The sequence below is a fragment of the Cydia amplana genome, chromosome 12 (genome assembly GCF_948474715.1).
Source record: "Cydia amplana chromosome 12, ilCydAmpl1.1, whole genome shotgun sequence".
Lineage (NCBI taxonomy): Eukaryota > Metazoa > Arthropoda > Insecta > Lepidoptera > Tortricidae > Cydia > Cydia amplana.
In genome coordinates, this window is record NC_086080.1 from 13,292,173 (window position 1) to 13,315,030 (window position 22,858).

The window sequence follows — 22,858 nt, forward strand, 5'->3', positions numbered from 1 at the left end:
GTGCAAGGAATTGTATCAAACGTATTGACAATATTTACATCATCGAGTTATTTATGCAATGATATTAACCCCAACTAACCTACCGCAAGCGTTCCCCTAGCTTCATACAAAGCGGCTACAAAAAAGGGTCCCATGCTTGAACGCTTGTCTCTTAACTACCGGTTCTATAAGTTACTCTTCGAAAAGGACTTATAGACGTTCGATTCCAACGGCGCTTAGAACGTTTTTGAACGTATGGCAGTTGGCATCTCACTGTTTCGCGCCATTTTTACCCCCTGTAAAAAACGCGGCGTCTGTCCTTATAGCCGGTTGCAATAAATAAGCATAGTTATGGGAGACCATAAGTTTCGCTTTCGTAATTAGAGTTTAGTTTGGAAGAGCGTTTGAATTGCGGAAGCGTTATGTTGTCGGTTTTACCACAATATCACTACGATGTCCATGATTAAATAGATAACTAGAAAAATAATGAATATTGCGTATATGATATTGGAATTCATTAGTAACATTTGGTAACATAACATGTATTATTAGAACTACGAATTAATTTGAGAAACTATATTAATAATGGCGGGATCAAATTAAGGAAACTGGAGAAAGCAATCAATCAAAACGTCTAATAATTGAGAGAGCCTTTAGACATTTTCTAATCTAAAGAATAAAATGTTGATTACAGATTGGTCTATGATGGGAAAACTTGTTGGATATTGATGAAATTATTTAGGTATTATAGTTAAGGCTGTAGTTTGTTAAGGCTGAATTGAATGGTCCTTCGAACCGGATATTCATTGTTTATTATGTTTTATTTATAGGCGACAGTAATGTCGAATCTTATAGTTCTACTCGTATTTTGAATTTAAATTGCCAAATTACGTGCATATACCATCGCCACAATTTGTGAGCTTATTTTGATTGAGATGTAAATACATTCACTTCGTTTTTATAACGCGCGTGTGACATATACACGATAAGTTTTCAACCATGTTTCAAGAGGTGATGTTTTTACGTACCTAGTCGAGTTTTTCAAACGTGTTATACTTATAATTATTATATATCAACCAAACTATAGCTTATTAGTATGTCGTAAGTACATGCATATGGAAATACATGTTGTTATATGGGGCCAACATTTTTTTCTAGTCTTTTTTTTTGCTGTCCTCAAAAAATCGAAGAGAAGTTTTTTGTACAAGATGGAATTTAGTTCATATAGGGTCATTGCGCTAGTTTTCGTCCACTGGCGAAATTTTAATGTAAACCTACATTGGTGCACACATTTGAACTTATTGCAAACATTATTAATGTCTAAACAATATATCTATCTACATAAAAATTATATTTCGCAAGAAGTTTCTTAAAAATTAAATCAATTATTTGCTAATCCGTCAAGTGGACGAAAACTAGAGCTTAGAAGGAAACTAGCGCAGAGACCCTACAATATTATCTACAGCTAGCAATTCATACAAATGGCACAGGCCTACTTTTATTTCATAGACTTCACAAATAAAAGCGTCAGTGGTCAGAAACAAGACAACATGAAGAATTTGGTTGGACCCATATTCTGGCCTTAGGTATATTTTTACCCCTTATTCATAAACGCGCTATAAACGTCAATTAGCTAATAAGCGTTTGACCTTATCTGTCACTTGGACCTATGTATTTGTAAGAAAGGGATAAAACTTAATTTAACTAAATCAGCGGGCTCAGCACGGTTCGATTTTTATCGACTATCACTATGCCCGTCACTTTCGCACATACATACTTGTTAGAACGTGACAGGCATGGTGATAAACGATAAAAATGCTACCGTGCTACTAGGGCAGGCCCAAAGTTTTATGAATAAAGGGGTTACTTATTGAGAGAATATGTAAATGAGAAAAACGGAAATGTAATAATAAAACAAGCACGTAAACGTAGTATTAAAGCTATTGTAATTTAAACCTTACAAGATAAACAATCACATACAATATTTCGCACATTTATTTTACTCGTACGGCAATGACGTTTCCAATAAGGATCCTCTAATAGGACAAACTCAACTTACATGAAATTAAATACATATTTGGGGATAGTCTTACATAGAGCGACCTAGGTTCAAAAAACTAAGCGAAGCTTGTAGTATGGGTACTAGGAAACTATATACATAGTACATACTTATACAGATAGATTCTGATAGATACATAGAAAACATCCATAACTCAGGAACAAATATTCGTGATAAGCACACAAATAAATGCCCTGACCGGGATTCGAACCCGGAACCTCAGCTTCATAGGCAGGGTCACTGCCAATCAGGCTAGGGGGCCGTCAAATTTCGCAGGCATATTCCTAAATAGTTACAGTGGGCCAAGAAAGTGGTCTACCAGTTTTGACAAAAGTTTCTGCGAGATCTAACGATCGCTAAGGTTGACAATTGTCACTGACATAATATTATTGCAAGGGGAAATCGACCTTGTTGTCTCATGACGTTCAAACAAACCTCAACCGTAGGGTGGTAGACCACATTTTTGGCCGACTGTACAACGACGAAGTGTGTGGGCGAGGTAAGAAAGAATAACCACAATTAGACTAAAAACACGATATTTGGGGCTAATTTATCATGTTGTTGGCCGTATTTCGAAAGTATATTAAGCTTTAAAAAGCCTGTTACTTTTGGGATACACAAGATTTTTTCAAGGTAGGTATTTTATAATAAAATTGCCATACGATTTGTTATGTAGTATCAAAGAACAGATTTGAACTGGGATTTACCAAAATTAATAATTAACAATCACTTAACTATATTTACAGGTTATGATTGGTACAAAACAGATCATTTGACAGACAGGAATGGTTTACAAACATTATCACAATTTTACATTAGGACACATATTATATTCAGCCTATGACATATAGAAGATTAAATACTGTTGTTTTGTGTAAAGGTTCCGTCACATTAGCGCGTTTTACGGGCGGGGTGTGAGCGTTTTATATGTAAAAGCGGCGCGCCCCGCCCGGAAAACGCGCCTGTGTGACGGAACCTTAAGGGTGGTATTCCTGGCCAATGTGTATTTGCGTCTCACGTTTTGTTCAATGTGCGAGTTAGACGCAATGCACATTGGACCAAGAAATTGGAGAGGTGGGATACCAACCTGAGTACTATCGTTGTTTTGTTATACATTATTGACAATTTCTATAATTTTCATATATTTTAGGCTGATTATAATATTTCAACAAACAAATTTAAACATAAAAAGCACAGTTTTCGTAGAACATAGCCAAGTTTATCCATAAACATGACAGTTTTTTTTGTATCTAGGTATACAATGGAAACTGTTTTTTAGTTTCATGTATATAAGGATGGTATTCCATATATCTGTCTAACTTCTTTGTCCAATGTGTATTGCGTCTGACATTTTGCTTAGTGAGAGTGAGACGCAATGACATTGGACAGGATACCACCCTTAGCGTTTCAGAGGTAAGGAAATAAGGAAAACCTGCCAACAGTAATAATTAAGGTAACCAGCCTGAATGAATGTATTTATACAGAAAACAATTATCATCTCGAATAACCATTTACAATTCTGTAGTACAGTACCTATAAGGAAATTGTAAACATAATAATTCTAAAAAGTTTCAGCAAGGCTCAAGATATCTTAATGTTTTTACAGCTTTTACTGTCCTATTATTTTAAGATAGTATTGTATTGAGCATTGTAAAATGTACATTAGTACGTTGTCATAGTTTTGTTAAAATTTTATGCTCAAGAGCAGCGTTTTTCGCCAGTACATTTTCATAAAGTGACCTAAAAATCGTGTCACAACTACAAACATGGAAGTATTGTACAACTTTATCTAGAAATTATAACAATTCTTTTTATCTAGAACATTTTTTTTCCTTTCACACCAATTCCAATTTCAACACATGCCACTAAACTTTTTTAAGGTATCAAATCTCAATGTTTGAGTCTGAAAGGATTAGTCATTTTCGTACTTGGAATCTACCGATCAGGTAGGGTTGCCAGATGGTCGGGATTCGGCGGGATTCTCCCGATTTTTTGCATGTGTTCCCGATTCCCGACAAAGTGAAAATTGTCCCGAAAAACAGCATCACGTTATAAAACAATAATTTTAAGTTCTGAACTGTCGTCGAGTGAACCAGCGACCCGCGTCGATCCCGTCAGCGGGCGCGCGTGGCGAGATTGCATGACGTAGTGCCAATAATGTAAAATATTGTTGTTTTTAATACAATTAATTAAATTTGAATGGTTGATTTTCCCGACTTAAGGCCCAAAATCCCGAAAAATTGATATTTTTTCCCGATATTAGCGCCTTTCGATCTGGCAACCCTAATCAGGTCAGTTAATAAAGCCCACTTGGCGAGCTACACGTTGACCAACACTACTCTCGAGCATATAACTAAGTATGCAGTTCTTATTCCAAAATGACAGTTGTAACATATTCATGGGTTGTACTCTATCTAAACGTATAGTTAGTACACTAATCGCTCCCGCTGCCGCTCTCGTCGGACCCCGACCCGGAAGCGGAGGCTTCGGCTTCCGATTCTGATGAACTCTTGGCTTTCGCCTTTTCTTTCTTCGATTCTTTGCTCTGTAAAAGATAAAACAAATAAAAAAAATGGATTTAACTGGTTTGCAAGACCGAAGTGATAGTTTTGTACGGAACACTAAAAACTACTCGGCATTTTAAGATTGTTCCATGGCAAGGCAAGACGTGAGCGATTTCTGAAAATATATTTTGCTCTTTGGGAAGTTTACGTCGACAAACACATATATTATTTCTACCAAGAAAAACGATTAGAGTCTACTTGTAAAGTAAAAAAAAAATAATATAGCTAATTCTATACTTACTGTATCCTACGATCCTATTGGATATCACTACTTTATTTTAATGCATGCATTTAATATAGATGCCTATAGCGTCGCTGATGAACCCTGACCAATATTAACATGTTATATAAAACATAAAAAACTCGCTAAAGCTGAATTTTTAGATTACCAAAATACAGCACTATTTATTATATAATATATTATACTATTTATAACATAGGTACTACAGATCACTGTAATTTTATTTATGCGATTCGGCAACTTATTTGTTACGCAAATATTCATAGTGACGCCACTTTCTTACCGTGGCGTTTGCTATCTGTAACCGACATTAGATGAAGATTGCCGAAACGAATAATATATCGCGTACAGCAGTAAAAAACATACTAAAATAATAAATTAATCATCAGTTACACATGCTTAAATAAAAATCTAATGAAATGTGCCCCATTTATAAGCGCGTTCACGAAAATAAAATCTACGAAACATTGCCTTTACATACATTTTAATCATCCTTCTGGGGCATAGGTAAACGAAATATTAAAAATTAGCCATTTAGGTCTGCCAGCCAAGTTAAGGTTTTTATGCTAATAAGCATACTAAGCCATTCGATAATAGTAAAGTCTATTTTTTTATTCGGTAGACTAAAATGACATTTCATAGTATGAACATCATGTGTCATTTCATACTATGAAATGTCATTTTAGTCTAATAAAAAAAACCGGCCAAGTGCGAGTCGGACTCGCGCACGGAGGGTTCCGCACCATCAACAAAAAATAGAGCAAAACAAGCAAAAAACGGTCACCCATCCAAGTACTAACCCCGCCCGACGTTGCTTAACTTCGGTCAAAAACCACGTTTGTTGTATGGGAGCCCCACTTAAATCTTTATTTTATTCTGTTTTTAGTATTTGTTGTTATAGCGGCAACAGAAATACATATTCTGTGAAAATTTCAACTGTCTAGCTATCACGGTTCGTGAGATACAGCCTGGTGACAGACGGACGGACGGATGGACGGACGGACAGCCGAGTCTTAGTAATAGGGTCCCGTTTTTACCCTTTGGGTACGGAACCCTAAAAATAGACTTTAGGTACCTATTTCTTGCATTGTTAAACCACCGAATTCAATATCAGCAGTACTGTAACGGAAAAGCTTACAGCTAGCGCTGTTTGGCTTAAAATCGGGGGTTTAACTGCTTCTATGCGAGATATGACATATATAGATAATAATATGATATGGTGTGTGACTTTATTGATTGCCTTATTTTGTAGATAATTATTCCAGGTATGCCTTCAAATGTTATTACGTTGTTAAAGTTAAAAGGAGTTTTCCTTACTGTTAATGATAAATATTTGTATTTGATAACCTCCCCCCTCGCGTCGGTAGAAAAGTTTCCTTTACTTAGAGGCGAAAGCGATTTTGAAACAGTAACTTATATTATTTCTGCAGTTTCTGTGCGAATTTGTGTGTGACAGGAAATTAGTGTTTTACACAAAAATTAGTTCATAAAAATAGTTTAGGAGATCCTGTAACCGCGGCGGGTCATTGATAATGGTTAAACATAATTTAAAAAGTAAGGAGCGTAGAGACATTGTTGACATGTCTGTGGAACGCCATATAGAACTTTCCTGTGTTGAGTTGGAACAATTTATAATTATATGCGTGTACAGACCCCCATCGGCAGACTATAATTTATTCGAATCGGTCATAGATGAAGTACTTAGTGCTGTTTTTAGAAGTCAGAAAATTATAATTGTATGTGGTGATTTTAACATTAATTTGCTAGAAAACTCGCCATTGTGTGGAAGGTTACTAAATACTTTTAAGTCCTTCAATTTAGTCAATTTATTTTGTGAACCTACTAGAATCACAGCAACCAGTGCTACATGTATAGATAACATCTTCAGTAACCAGGATGCGATTTGTAAATCTGTTATAAACACCCTAAGTTCTGACCACTGTGGAGTAAAAGCCTCTTTCAGCGGGAAAATTGAGGAAATTCCACAAGACACTATGTGCAGACCGATTTCCGAAAGGCGTTTGGAGTTATTCAACCGAAATATCAAAAGAAGATTATGTTATCTTTCATGTACCCAGGATAACCCTGACTGTTTGAGCTCCGAGTTGTTTAACTGTATTAAAAAGGAATTTGATGCATGTTTCATTCCAAAGAAGTCGCAGGGCAAGATCAAGACTAAATTTAGCGACTGGGCTACGCCGGATATTCACGAGAAGAGACGCCAACTCTATGATTTATATGATTTGAGAACAACAGATAAAAGGCCGGAATTTCTAGAGTACGTAAAGAATTTTTCAAAATCTTTTAAGATGATGTGTGTCGCCGCTAAAACTGATTATTTGTCCAAAAAGATTCTAAATTCCAGCGATAAAGTTAAAACTGTATGGCAAGTAATCAACAACGAAACTGGAAAACGTAAAATGAAGGATCCGCATTACAACCTACGAATTGCTGACACTTTAGTAAGTTCCGACCGTGAAGTGGCAGATCATTTCGAGCAGTTTTTCTCGAATATACCGGTAGAAACAACAAAGTCACTTAATTCATCGCCAGAGGTCGCTGAAGAAATTCTGAAGACAACAGTAGCGGAATGTACAGAAATGTTCACATTTTCTTATGTCACTCCGAATATAGTTGTTAAAACTTTCAGATCATTAAACTTAAAGAAAACGGAAGATCTCTGGGGATTATCAGTAAAAGTTATTATTACATTCTATTATAGAATCGATCGCACCATATTTAGCCGAGATTTTCAACAGATGTATTGATACTGGAATTTTTCCAGATATTATGAAACACAGCAAAATTATCCCACTGTTTAAATCTGGAACGAGAACAGACCCCACCAACTTTAGACCAATTTCAATACTACCGGCGTTAAGTAAAGTTTTCGAGAAACTTATTCTTAATCAACTTTTGTCTCATTTTAACAGAAATAAATTGCTTGACAATAATCAATTTGGTTTTACCCGAGGTCGGTCAACTACTGACGCCGGTGCGGTACTTCTAAAACACATCTTTGACGCTTGGGAAAAAGCTCAAGATGCTGTTGGAATTTTCTGTGATCTATCAAAGGCATTTGATTGCGTTGATCACGAGAATTTAAAAAGAAAATTATGCCGCTATGGGATAAAAGCTACTGCCCTTGATCTTGTTTCTTCGTACCTTTCGGATAGAACTCAGCGGGTAGTTATCAATGGAGCTCAATCGGCGGGGTCCCCAGTAGCTCTTGGAGTGCCTCAAGGTTCAATTCTTGGTCCCTTTCTGTTTTTGGTATACATTAATGATCTACCAAAACTAGTGCAAGATAGACATGATATAGTGTTATTTGCAGATGACACTTCTCTTATATTTAAAGTAGACAGGAAGGAAAACAGCTTCGATAACATTAACGATGCACTATCCACCATAGTAGACTGGTTTACGGCAAATAACTTACTTTTGAATGCCAAGAAAACCAAGTGCATCAAATTTACGCTGCCGAACGTCAAGCAAGTAAACAACAGCAATATTAAAATAAAAGGTGATACGCTGGAATTCGAAGATCGAACGGTTTTCCTTGGAGTCACTTTAGACGCAAAACTGCAGTGGCATGCACATATAGCCACTCTAGCCGGCAAACTTAGTTCTGCTGCCTATGCAGTGAGGCGAATCAGACAGCTGACAAACGTAGAGACGGCCAGGCTGGTATACTTTAGCTACTTCCACAGTGTTATGTCGTATGGAATTCTGTTGTGGGGAAAAGCGGCAGACATTCAGACAATATTTGTGCTGCAAAAACGAGCTGTACGTTCTATCTATGGACTGGGCGCTCGAGCATCCCTGAGAGAGAAATTCAAAGAAGTGAACATTCTTACCCTTGCATCTCAATACATACTTGAGAATATTATGTATGTTCGGAAAAACGTCCATGAATTCAAGCTTAACAGTGATATCCATAACTATAACACTAGAAACAAACATAAACTTGCTGTGCCCGCCCACCGCCTCCGTAAGGTTAGTACGTCTTTCGTCGGGAACTGTACACGTTTTTATAACAAAGTTCCCACTGATATAGCGAATTTACCACTTAACAAATTTAAGTCACACATTAAGCGCTCCTTGTTGAGTAAGGCGTACTACACTGTAAATGATTTTATAGATGATAGAGATGCCTTTAAGCCGGCAGCTTGATTTCGATAGTATAATAAGAGTTAAATAAATATGTATTGTTTTTCTTTTTTTTTTCTTTTCATTGTAAATTAATCATGCTAGTGTCCAGTAGAATTGACACATGAGACCATCATGTTCTCGATTAATTATATTGTTTATATTGCTTAATTTAATTTTAATTTTTGACACTTGGAGACCTTATACATCTCTAAGTTTTAGTTTTAATTTTATTTTTATTTTATTTGTACATACTTATATTTTTAATGATTCCGACACTTAGAGACCTATACATCTCTAAGTCAATATAGGGCTTTTAGCTTGGTAATTATGTGAAGATTTACCGTTTTTTTATGTAACATACAAGAACAAAATGTTGTGTCTCACAGTTATACGTTATTACAATTTAAATATTAATATAGCCCGGCAGCTTGAATATGTCATGCTCGCTTAAAAGTCTTTGCTTACGGTGGCGTTGTTGATCGGGTCGCCACTTTCCCGAATGAAGGTTGAGAGAGGCGATGGCTGAGATACGCGTCATACTCGTGAACGGGTGCTGTTTGTGGAGACTGGTCTATTTAAGCTAACACGAGCTATTATATTTAGTTACTCTATTTTTGAGGATAATTACATGGACACAGACACACATCATTCTGTTCTCGTATGATATTTTATTTTTATTGTCATTTTCTTACTTAATGAATGTTTTAATTAGGTATACAGGATTTTGACTCTTGGAGACCCTATACATCTCTAAGGATAATTTGAGTAACTACTATATATTGTAATCTTTTAGTTATGATGACACTTAGAGACATTTACATCTCTAAATAATTTTAGATTATAGTTTCGTATCTTTGTGTTCTTTTTTTTTCAATACTATTGTTATAGCGTTTTTTTTTTGTAATTCGACATTTAGAGACTTTATACATCTCTATGTAATACTTTAGTTTGATTTTATATTTGCGGCTTAGAAAGTTGTATTTTATAATTGTAGATGTGTTTTTTTTTGCTGTATGTAAATTCCATGTTGACGTGTAAAAGTGCCCTTGTGGCCTATTTGCTGAATAAATGTTGATGTTTGATGTTTGATAAAAAATTCGTTCGGAAACAAGGTAAGAATTAAGTATCTCTTCCATTTCATGTCACTTTCCTGCGGACGCGTATCGTACACGTGATTTCATACAACGTGTATGAAAAGTTAAAAACCCCTGGGACTTAGAGGTTTTTGACATTGACTCGTGACTTAGGGCTTAGAGGGGTTGATAATGTCAACTGAAGCCAATCACTACTGACTGTACCAGGCGTGTCTCACTCCGCGATTTCGTCGCTTTGCTACACGTAGCTAAGAGTACATCCGTTCGGCCCCAATTTTGGGGAAAGCCATAAGCCGCGCGTGGCGCTGTCGCCACCTAGCGGCCATATCTGTGCTGATCGTAACAGACGCGTTTTGTTAGAGAGTGAGTATTCTGTACTTAGTACTATTATTTATTCTGTGACTGTACTTACATCTTTAGTATCCTTCTTTTTCTTATCCTTATCCGAGTCTGAAGAGCTGTCATCGTCCTCGATATACTCCTTGCTGGTGAACTTGCCCGACCCGGAGCCGGCGCTCGTGTTCTTGCTTTTCTTGGCGGGCGCCTTACTTTTCTTCTCGGCCGCCTTGGCGTCCTTGGCCGCTTGTTTTTTCTTCTGTTTGAACTCGTCAGCGGCGCCACTGTCTTTGTATTTCGTCATGGCTGCGTTGTATTCTTCTTTCGCTTTGCCGGCCTTCACTTCCCATTCCTGGAAATTTTGTAATGAGGTTGTCAAAAATCAGGTCATTAATGGTCGCGTAAAGGAATCGTAACTGCTCCATAATGTGGCAATGGATGGAGCAGGTCAAGACTAATTTAAAATACTTCAAATAGATAATCAATTGTACATGTTTCATTAAATTATATTAACTAGTGGAGTGGAGTGGAATTCACTTCCTGCAAATCTATTCCCAATACACTATAACTTGGATCTATTTAAATCGAGAGTGAATAGACATTTTTTAGGTAAGCATGTTCCATTCTAGACTGCATCGGCACTTACTATCAGGTAAGATTGTGGTCAAATGCTTACCATTTCTAATATATAAAAAAAAACTAACTTTTTAGCGAATATAATGTAACTAACAATATGGACTTTGCTAATCAGAAATAAAATATAGTTAATGTTGAAAACAAAATGATAGTCCAGAATTAGATGTGTTTGTTGGTGTCACAGAAAAATGAAGTAAACACTGTAAATATCGTAAACGCAGTACATATCTACAGTTAAGTAGGAGTTGTTGTACGGTTTTCTACGTTCTGTACTGATTAGATGGTCAAGCGTTCGGTGATCGGAAAACATAAAAACCTCAAAAGTCTGCGTTTTCCCAGAGATAAGACCTAGCTAGATCGACTTTTCGCCCCCGAAAACCCATATAGCAAATTTAATCGAAATCGTTAGAGCCGTTTTCGAGATCCTCAAAATATATACATATAAATAAATAAACATACAAGAATTGCTCGTTTAAAGGTATAAGATTTACCGCACATCCAGGGCCGTACAGTACAGGACCGTAGTCGTTATGTTTACGTCATACTAAAAGATAAAAGATAAAGATAAAAGATAGTTTATTCAAGTAGGCATAATTACAATGCGCTTATGAACGTCAAATAAAGCTAGGTAGACCGGCTCCAACCCTACACCTCTGCCCCGAGAAGATTTAAGTCCCCCCTCAATTGGAGGAGGGTATCCCATTATGGGACCGGCAACAAACTCGGCGGGACACATCTTTTCAAAAATAATTACTTACAGACTTGTCCTTGAGGTCTCGCCACAGCTCGCCGCCCCTCTTGGCGATCTCGGTGACCTTGATGCCGGGGTTCTCCTCTGTGATTTTCTTCCGGTTCTCGTTGAGCCACAGCATGAACGCGGTCGAAGGCCGTTTGGGCGCGTTCGCGTCTTTCTCCTTCTTTTTGGTCTTGTCTTTGCGTTTACGGGGCGCTTCGGACTGGAATAGTGATGAAACGATAATTATACAACCCTTTAACCGCCAGAGTCTGATATATAAGACATTACATATCCAGCTCATTTCGCCAGTCTGATGAATAAGACAAAGATCTGATTTGGTTTTTACAGCACATTTATAACTCCCATAACTATGCCAACATTGCCAACCTTTACTCTGCGTGGTACAATTACTGTCGGTGGCGACACGAGCACGCTCGATCAAAAATTGCTGGCGGTTAAAAGGTTAAATGAAGTTATATTCTGTGTTGGGTCACAGCGTAAGCATAACCACAACTAGAGTAAAGAGGGGCCTTTCTTTAGTAACTTAATCGATACGATCACTGTAATCAACTTTCGCTCTGTAGAAAAAAAAACAAGAATATAGATCTAAAAGTAAAACGCACCATTTAAAATTTGTACTAATTTTTGTACAAAAGTTATATGTACCATAAAAATTGTTTCTAAAAATGCGTAATTTTATTTATATCAAACTGATCGGTTTTTTTTTGCTAATTAAAAATTTCGTGGTAAACTTTAACTCACCTATTTTAGGCATGATTCTAGTTTTTAGTTATACTTTTGTATGTTATTTTAGTTTTAAGTTTATCACGAATAAAAAAACTTGATTCTGATTCTGAAATTACAATTCAAACACATTGATATCCGGGGCACTCGCGGCCGTCCGCTCAGTGTCGGCAGCGAGAGCCGAACTCACGGCGTCTAAATAAGGTCATTTAAAGGTAAAAAAAAAGTGCTTACAATAGTGATAGTTTTCTTGGGTTTCTTTTCCTTCTTCTTATCTTTCTTGTCGTCGCCGGACGCGTTGGACGCGTCAGAGTCTTCTGATGACGACGGATTCGTGTCGTATCTGTAAGCATATAAATAGTCTTGGTTAAAAAAAACTGGTTCAGAATTAATGTTAAATATAATTTGATCATAAACATCCCTGATAGTGACGCACTATTATTTAAGAGATTACTAAGGCTGTGCACGCGTTTAACAACATTTATTGCAGCTCTGAACTCTGCTAAAGTGACGTTTAATAGTAGATTAACAACCAAGGGGTGAAAGGCGAGGTAGTTTGGAGCTCGAGCGTAGTGAGAGCGCCAATAGCCCGAGGCTGAAATGATGCCTTTCACCCGAGTTAAACACTGCATGCATGTAATTTTAAAGAAACACGACCAAGTATACATTTTTATACTGTTTCTCGAGGGTACTTTCAAATAACAATTTTGGTAAAAGAATCGTTATTTATAGAATGGACAGTTTAAAATCAGAATGGAAATTGTATAACAAATCTATTTAAAACCAAATTTCAATTGTTTATCTTAAAAAATGAAAAAAAAAAAAATCGTACTTGGGAAGTTAAATGCTCTAGTACAGAAACGTATCACTCTCTGCACACCTTTTAGAACAACAATGACCTTTTTTCTCGTCGCTGTCCCGCTCCTCGGCCTCGGCCTTGACGCCGAGATACGCTCCTAATATGAGTGACTGTATGAATGATGAAGGTACAGTTATACTAACTCCTCGGCGACGTCGCTCTCCTTGGCCTTGTCGGGGTTGAAGTCCTCGTCGGTGCTCTCGTCGCTCTCCCGCTCCTTGGCCTCGGCCTTGACGCCGAGATACGCTCCTAATATGAGTGACTGTATGAATGATGAAGGTACAGTTATACTAACTCCTCGGCGACGTCGCTCTCTTTGGCCTTGTCGGGGTTGAAGTCCTCGTCGGTGCTCTCATCGCTATCCCGCTCCTTGGCCTCGACCTTGACGCCGAGATACGCTCCTTAAATATGAGTGACTGTATGAATGATGAAGGAACAGTTATACTAACTCCTCGGCGACGTCGCTCTCCTTGGCCTTGTCGGGGTTGAAGTCCTCGTCGGTGCTCTCGTCGCTGTCCCGCTCCTTGGCCTCGGCCTTGACGCCGAGATACGCTCCTTAAATATGAGTGACTGTATGAATGATGAAGGAACAGTTATACTAACTCCTCGGCGACGTCGCTCTCCTTGGCCTTGTCGGGGTTGAAGTCCTCGTCGGTGCTCTCGTCGCTGTCCCGCTCCTTGGCCTCGGCCTTGACGCCGAGATACGCTCCTTAAATATGAGTGACTGTATGAATGATGAAGGAACAGTTATACTAACTCCTCGGCGACGTCGCTCTCCTTGGCCTTGTCGGGGTTGAAGTCCTCGTCGGTGCTCTCGTCGCTGTCCCGCTCCTTGGCCTCGGCCTTGACGCCGAGATACGCTCCTAATATGAGTGACTGTATGAATGATGAAGGAACAGTTATACTAACTCCTCGGCGACGTCGCTCTCCTTGGCCTTGTCGGGGTTGAAGTCCTCGTCGGTGCTCTCGTCGTCGCTGTCGTCGCTGTCCCGCTCCTTGGCCTCGGCCTTGACGCGCGCGAGGTACGCGTCGGGCTCCTTCTCCGTGTCCGAGTCGCCGAAATCGTCGTCGTACAGGGCTTTGTCCTGGGAATATCAAGTATAAACTTTATTGTTGGGGCTCTCGATAAGTTTAGATGCCCCTTAACATGATATGTGACGTTATCTATGAAAAGGGACCTTATTGTTGATGGCGCTTACGCCATTATTAACGATGCTCCGATATAAATACAATGCTGCGCGACGCTGTGCAGCGTAAGCGCCATCGACAATGAGGTCCCTTTTCATAGAATGCCCCATATAAATAGCAATACAGAAACAGTCACGTGAAAGTGCTCAAAATATGAGTCTTAACGCTGTAACTATGAAAATAATCTACTAGCTTTCCTATAATTGGGGTATATTGACGAAAATTTATAACAAACAAAATGTCGCTATATATGTGTAACATATACCGCAATGGCAAATACATCGACTGTATGTAAATCAATCTTCTATTAGCAATAATAATTTACTTTAATAAATTAAATTTCCATGTGGTTGACGCTAGGCGCGCTTGCGACCCAGTCTCAGACGCTGATCTTGTGGTGTCCAAAGAGCTACAAACTTCAATTAAGCCGATGACTACAACCAATTACCCTCTACAACCCCGCATTCATCGAAGTCATGATCTCAGCAGTGAAGGACCGACTACAGTAAATTGTAAAATTTGTAAAATTGTAAAATTTTGGAAATTGTGATACCTATTTAACTTGTTAAGCATATGTGTGCATGTTAGTTTTTAGATTATAATAAGGATTACCTATTGTTTAAAGGCTATTGTTTTGTACTAATTGTTTTGTTTAGGTGCATGATTCGATTAGTTAAGTGAGCGCTTCATTCAACCAACTGGTTACAGTTTGGCGACATCATAAATTTTGTTTGTGAGCATGTACCTTTTGTGTAAATAAAGAAAAAAAAAAAGTATTATACTCACGTTCTTGCCGGTGTTTTTGACGTGTAGCTTCTTGGAGGTGATGTAGTCGAACAGCTTGTCGTACTCTCCCTTCTCGATGCTGCTAAACGTGTGCACGCTGCCGGATTTCAGCTCGATCTCGAAGTCGAACGATCTAGAATCATACGTTACATGCGACTATACTATTGGGGTACAGATAATTCGGTAAGCACTTATCAGAATCAATAAATTAGGCGCTGAATTTAAATGTGTCTACAGGACCTTAATGGTAGTAACTCCGTAATAAAAAAAAACACATTTAACCGATTTGCAAGACCGAAGTGATCCCATAAGTGTTCCGTGAACAAACTTTTGTACAGAACACTAAAAAGACCAGATCGCCGTCTCTTTAACGCAACAAGAGGTATACTTAAGTGGTATATCATATCACGCTTAGAGAGGCTTAAATCAAGTGTCTCTAAACTACGACCCTAGGGCCGGATACGGTCTAAGCCTGCCATTCCGGTGAAGAGTCCAAATCTTTACAATCCGGCCCGCAAAAAGGATACGGAGACCTTGCCGTAGCCGTCGTGGTCAAAAGGTTTTGAGACAAAAATGTTATTATTGTATTGGTAGGGGTCAAAATTGTATATTCGGGCTTTTTGGCGAGTCCCAAAAGACTCAAGTTCCAGGGTTATAGCAAGTTATCTGCTAGCTAAGCTATCTCACAACACTAAGCAAGGGGGCTGTTCATAAATTACGTCATCTATTTTTGTCGATTATGGACCCCCCCCCTAAAATCATCCAAAAATCATGCTTCGAATGACCCCGTTTCGTTCTACGTCATGCTACCATCATCCGATGTCCAGACCCCTTTCCCCCCAATTTGAAATGACGTAATTTATGAATCGGTTGTTATTCAAGCGGTGGTGGCCGAGTGGATATGACGTCCGACTTTCAATCTGGAGGTCGCGGGTTCAAATCCTGGCTCGTACCAATGAGTTTTTCGGAACTTATGTACGAAATATCATTTGATATTTACCGCTAGCTTTTCGGTGAAGGAAAACATCGTGAGGAAATTCAAAGGTGTATGTGAAGTCCCCAATCCGCATTGGGCTAGCGTGGGGACTATAGCCCGAGCCCTCTCGCGCATGAGAGGAGGCCTGTGCCCAGCAGTGGGACGTATATAGGCTCACATTATTATTATTATTATTAATTTATGAATAGCCCCAAGGTAGCATACTTGGTGGAAGAGGCGCCTCCTCGAGCGAAGTTGACGGAGGCGATCTCCTCGAAGCGGATGTGTACGGGCGGCTTGTGCACGTAGATGAACCCCTTCTCTAGCGGGTACAGGTAGCCGGCAGCCGCCTTGTACGAGCACGCTATTGCTGGGGTTTTGTGGTGCCTGAAGAAAGGAAAATATTATTTTCTCAAAAATGGACGGCAAAGTCGACGTTGCCGGTTAAAAAATAGGTCGCGAAGTGCGTAGTTTATGGTCATTCAAAAAATTAAAAAGTTAAAAACATTGCAGTCTCGATTTCGGGACTGCAATGTCGCATACAAATTCCATTATTTAACAAGTTCCAAACTTTTTAAAACTTCAAATGACCATATCAAATAAAGGCATAGGTTCCTTAAACAGCCAAACAGATGATCAGCACTTATTATTATAAAGCCTATAACAGACTATCGCACCGCACCGCGACCTTGGAGCGTCGCACCCATAAGTGAGAGCGAGAAACAGATATCTCTTTCTCGCTCTCACTTATGGGTGCGACGCTCCAAGGTCGCGGTGCGGTGCGATAGTCTGTTACAGGCTTAATGTTGGTACCGCGACTATTTAGGTGTCTCAAATAGGTTGGCGTATTTTCAGCAGAAAAATACACTTCTTTTTTTTTTAAGGCGTCAAGCTAATTTTTTTAATGGTTGTATTTTTTTCTGTGAAAATTAATGGAAAATTAGAACGTTGCTTCTGTAAGTTCTGTAAAATATTTCTGTTTCTTGCACCATTTTTGAGAAAAGCACTATATATGACTCGGCTGGAAGGCTACTTGCTGGCTTCGGATTCAATTGAACGGACTCCCAAGGTCGTCCGTTTAAAACGAATCCTCAGCCTGCAAGTAGCTACTTCCGAACCTCGACAATAATGTACTATTACATTAACCGTATACAGAGATGTAGCTTTGATGTCGTAGGACATTTGTCTGCCTGCCATTTCACTAAAATATTTTAAAACAAATAAGCTTTGCTTGCAACAGTATTTATTAGATCTGTTTGGTTGGTATATGATTACATGAAATGGACTCCCTGTTCAAGTTCTCTGGAAGTAAGGGGTTCTTTAGCAAAAGATCCTTTTTGGTAATGAATTCAGAAAATTGAGCGTATGGATTTTATAAGTTTAGCAACGCGCATATACTTCTGGAGTTGCACAAACTGTGTGTTGGTTTGCCAAATTGTCACCAACATACATGGTATAAATAAATATAAAGAACACTACCTGCATACAGAAAACCTGTTCTGAACATATTTTTTCCTACTGTTGCTATCACTTTCACCATAACATTTTATTGGTACAACAAGTTACAACACTATGAATCTGCGATTGTTAATTGGAAAACCACATAATAATAAAAAAAAGCGGCCAAGTGCGAGTCGGACTCGCCCATGAAGGGTTCCGTATTTAGGCGATTTGACGTATAAAAAAAAAACTACTTACTAGATCTCGTTCAAACCAATTTTCGGTGGAAGTTTACATGGTAATGTACATCATATATTTTTTTTAGTTTTATCATTCTCTTATTTTAGAAGTTACAGGGGGGGGGACACACATTTTACCACTTTGGAAGTGTCTCTCGCGCAAACTATTCAGTTTAGAAAAAAATGATATTAGAAACCTCAATATCATTTTTGAAGACCTATCCATAGATACCCCACACGTATGGGTTTGATGAAAAAAAAAATTTTGAGTTTCAGTTCGAAGTATGGGGAACCCCAAAAATTTATTGTTAGGGTTCCGTAGCCAAATGGCAAAAAACGGAACCCTTATAGATTCGTCATGTCTGTCTGTCTGTCCGTCTGTCCGTCCGTATGTCACAGCCACTTTTCTCCGAAACTATAAGAACTATACTGTTGAAACTTGGTAAGTAGATGTATTCTGTGAACCGCATTAAGATTTTCACACAAAAATAGAAAAAAAACAATAAATTTTTGGGGTTCCCCATACTTCGAACTGAAACTCAAAAATTTTTTTTTCATCAAACCCATACGTGTGGGGTATCTATGGATAGGTCTTCAAAAATGATATTGAGGTTTCTAATATCATTTTTTTCTAAACTGAATAGTTTGCGCGAGAGACACTTCCAAAGTGGTAAAATGTGTGTCCCCCCCCCTGTAACTTCTAAAATAAGAGAATGATAAAACTAAAAAAAATATATGATGTACATTACCATGCAAACTTCCACCGAAAATTGGTTTGAACGAGATCTAGTAAGTAGTTTTTTTTTTATACGTCATAAATCGCCTAAATACGGAACCCTTCATGGGCGAGTCCGACTCGCACTTGGCCGCTTTTTTTTTTCTATTTTTGTGTGAAAATCTTAATGCGGTTCACAGAATACATCTACTTACCAAGTTTCAACAGTATAGTTCTTATAGTTTCGGAGAAAAGTGGCTGTGACATACGGACGGACAGACAGACGGACAGACAGACGGACAGACAGACGGACAGACAGACAGACAGACAGACATGACGAATCTATAAGGGTTCCGTTTTTTGCCATTTGGCTACGGAACCCTAAAAAGATGTGGCTTACCCTAAAAAGTCGCCTGGGCCTGTGACTCTCCTGTTTATGATGACCTTCATAATTTTCGCCAACACTTCGTAAGTTGGTCCTGAAAGCTCTTTTTTGATTTTATCCTCGTATTTTTCTTTCAGTTCTTCCCTAAAAAAAAGAAACATAGTATGTTGTTTGAGAGTTGTTTTTTTATAAGATAATTACCTACCTACATTGAATCATGATGTTGTCACGTCTCGTTTACATAAGTGAAAAGAAATGGTAAGTACTTTACTAGGATCGCGTCTATTATTAAACATGTTCTATAATCATGTTCATGTTTATTTTAGAATAAAAGTCAAAATGACTCATCTCTTTCAGAATGTGATTGTTAATCCATTACATGTTGGAAGACCGGTTTTAAAAGTCTCTTTATCTATTCTATATACCAATACTAGCGACCCGCCCCGGCTTCGCACGGGTTAACAAATTATACATAAACCTTCCTCTTGAATCACTCTATCTATTAAAATAAACCGCAACAAATTCCGTTACGAAGTGACAGACAGCGGGAAGCGACTTTGTTTTATACTATGTAGCGATGATAGTGATACATACTCAGTAAAAGGCAGTTCCAAGCTCGTCTCCTCTTCAATGCCGAATAGTAGCACCAAGTAGTGGTATCTCGTCTGTCCCTGCTTGATGGGCGGGTCCAGAGACACCACGAAGAACATCTGCCGCGTGTCCTTGTGGGGCAGCAGGAACAGACGGAGCACCGTCGACATGGGGATCTTGTAGTCGAACGTTTTACCGTGCAGTTGGAAGAAGGTTTGGAACACTTTGATGTCGTAGCGACCTCTGTGGAGAATATTCGTTTGTTTAAAATTAATTGAATTGTTGAATTGATTTGATTAAGTTGTGAAATGTCGTAGAAATGGCAAAAGGCAGCCAGGGTCGCGTTTTATACAGGGTTATAACCTGTAATTTCTGTCTAGGTCTTTGTAACAACCACTTTTGTTGTAAAGCAATACATACAGTGATGACAGACTACAGGCCTTATAAAAATCCGAGGAAAATTTCTATTAGAAATAGGTATTTATTAAGGATTATTTTCTATTCGTACCTATACATTTTAAATGTATTTTTGTATAGTATTTATAGTTTGAAAGGCTTTAGATAAATATATTACACCATATTTACAGGTATTGAGCAACAATGCACAAGAGTTTGTAATCAGTCTTATAATAATTTCAGTTCAGATGTAATAACAATATATTATTAGTAATTTACAATATCTACTACTGAATGTACTTCGAGACTTTATGAACACACACAAATCTGTTTAAAAAAACAAATAATAAGTGTTTTTTCTTCTGAGTGGAGTAAAGACAAGCCTTTGCCAAGGCATTGGCCACGCGTATTTTATTCCAAGCAAGGCACAATACACACAGGCGACAATATACTTGCGAGGCAGCTCATGCTCTGTGGACTTGTATATAGAAAAACTCTCAAATTCTTTGCATACCTAGGTGTAAGACACTGTAGTTCCCTGAAGATGGCAATGGCGTCACCGGAGACGGAGATGACGCTGGCCTTGTTCATGACCTGCTGATGGAAGGCCTCCACCGCATCCATGTCGCCCGCTAGCTCATTTGTTGGGATGTGGAAACGCATCTCCATTAGGGATGCTGGTGTGTCGTCATTCTGAAGTAGGATTTAGTTTTTATTCAATTATTGAGCAGGATAGAATAAAATTAGTTTACACTTTTACATTACATTACTTTCCTTTATGCCATAAGAGAAAAATATTTATTCTTGTGGTATAAAAATTAATACATATTATAAAACAAAGTCCCCGCCGCGTCTCAAACTTAAAAACCACTGTACGGATTTTCATGCGGTTTTCACCTATTAATAGAGAGATTCTTGAGGAAGGTTTTGGTGTATAATTTCTAAAGGTTTTGTGTAAATTCGTTGAACTACCCGTGCGACGCCAGGGTGGGTCGCTAGTATAAGATAAATAACAAAATAAATATTTTATTTTAGTTAAGAATAAATCATTAAAAAAGTAAGTTCATAACTTCAAAGTAATGGTATTGGTGAATGAAAATACAACTTCACTTAAATTGAGAGTGCCAGCTTGTTCTGGGATAGCAAGAATTAAAAATATACTTTGTCAAAGCACTGTCTCATTTGAAACATAGAGAGAATCATACTATTTTTGTCTTACACTAGTACTAGCACCCAAAAGAAAAGGATGAGTATAGTTTTCCTGGTTCTTACTGACTGATAAATTGGTTTGACCAACTATATTTACAATTATAAATTGAAACTCACTCACTCACTGTCCTTTTATGGCATTTAAGTAAGCTTTTATACTTTTTAATTACCTGATGAAACTCAAGTGTAACCTCGTTCTTCCCTGTATTGCACTGTGAGACATAATGCAGTGGGATCTCAAAAGCAGTGTTAGATCCCACATTAAAACTGAGCACGGCCCCATTGAACTTGGCCGTGCCCCAGTTCCAGCCCTTGAGAGACAGCTCTTTCTCTAGCATATCCTTGTTGTAGTTTGATTTGAAGAACTTGGCCACTTTTTCTTGCTCCTGAATATCGAGGATTATAAGTATTATAACATACTCTTTATTGCACAACTAAATAAAAGAAATCAATACAGAGACCAAATAACAATTATAGAATAAACTAACTTAACTAAATAAAACTAACTTAAAACTAATACTAAATAAAATTAAAATAAATCTAAAAAATTGGACCCCTTTGGCATGGTGCCGAGGACGGTTTTATTTAGTTAAGTTAGTTTATTTTATACCTGTAAATGATCTTGATATTCATAAATTCTGTCTTTTTTCCTCTTATAGAACTAGAGTATAAATACAGAATACTTCAGACCTGCAACTTTCCGCGGCATAAAGTTAAGTTAGGGTCCTATTTAATTGTTCAACATTGCTGTATTTGTGTGTTTCGTATCAAAGTACTATGTATTGTTAAGTGCAGTTTCTTTCTTTCAAAACATCCCTTATCTGTAAGGATTTTGTAAATTATTTCCATACATACCCCCTCCCTGAAGCCTCCGTATCTGTGTAGTGTACCATTTTTCATGAATATTCTCAGGCCCCAAGATCCTACGAATTTCTGGAAATTTACTAGTTCAATGTCGTTAGACGATATTTGTTCCACTTTTCCGGTCTTGCTGTTCTTGAATATAATATTCTGATCGGTCATTTTTAAACGTCCTGGCACCTAAACAAGAAGAATTGATATAAGGAAAAACACAGTTGATAAATTAGAGTAAGGAAAGGTATTGTACAAAGGTGTTTTATTACCATAGCTCCTTTGATTTCTGCTGATACATCATTATATTCTAAGAATTCCATTATAAACCTCTAACAAGGGACAAATTCACTAGAAACCACGCCGCTTGTTAGATAAACGTGCGCCAAACAAAATTTTAACAGGCGGCAACAGCACAGCACGAATGACAGTGTCACTGAGACACTGAGTGTTGAGTGTTGGTTGAGTGAGTGAAAGTGAATGAATATTGAATTCAAATGTCATTTAATCGTAGTTGTCTATGGTTTTAGTGTTGCGAATATGTTTGGTTTTCTTTAAAAAAACCGGAAAAATTGATAGAAGTTTATCGATATATAAGGCAGCTCTAGGTGTTCTCTCTCGCTCGCTCTCCGCTCCTCCTTTTCCTGCAGCTCGTTCGGAAATGGTTCGGAAAGCGCGTTC

At 38.0% G+C, this 22,858-nt stretch overlaps 1 protein-coding gene across 1 annotated transcript; it reads right to left on the reverse strand.

Moving 5' to 3' along the window:
* Window positions 1–4,388: 4,388 nt before the first annotated feature.
* On the reverse strand, window positions 4,389–22,608 carry LOC134653066 (FACT complex subunit Ssrp1). The gene is made up of 13 exons (XM_063508353.1): window positions 22,450–22,608; window positions 22,181–22,366; window positions 21,496–21,711; window positions 20,631–20,809; window positions 19,724–19,963; window positions 19,145–19,273; window positions 16,576–16,737; window positions 15,375–15,507; window positions 14,310–14,485; window positions 12,776–12,884; window positions 11,820–12,017; window positions 10,502–10,777; window positions 4,389–4,583 (listed from the first exon to the last, which is right to left on the reverse strand). The coding sequence occupies exons 1-13, from the start codon at window positions 22,498–22,500 to the stop codon at window positions 4,473–4,475; spliced, it is 2,166 nt and encodes a 721-aa protein (XP_063364423.1). The 5' UTR covers window positions 22,501–22,608; the 3' UTR covers window positions 4,389–4,472.
* Between the last annotated feature and the right edge of the window lie 250 nt (window positions 22,609–22,858).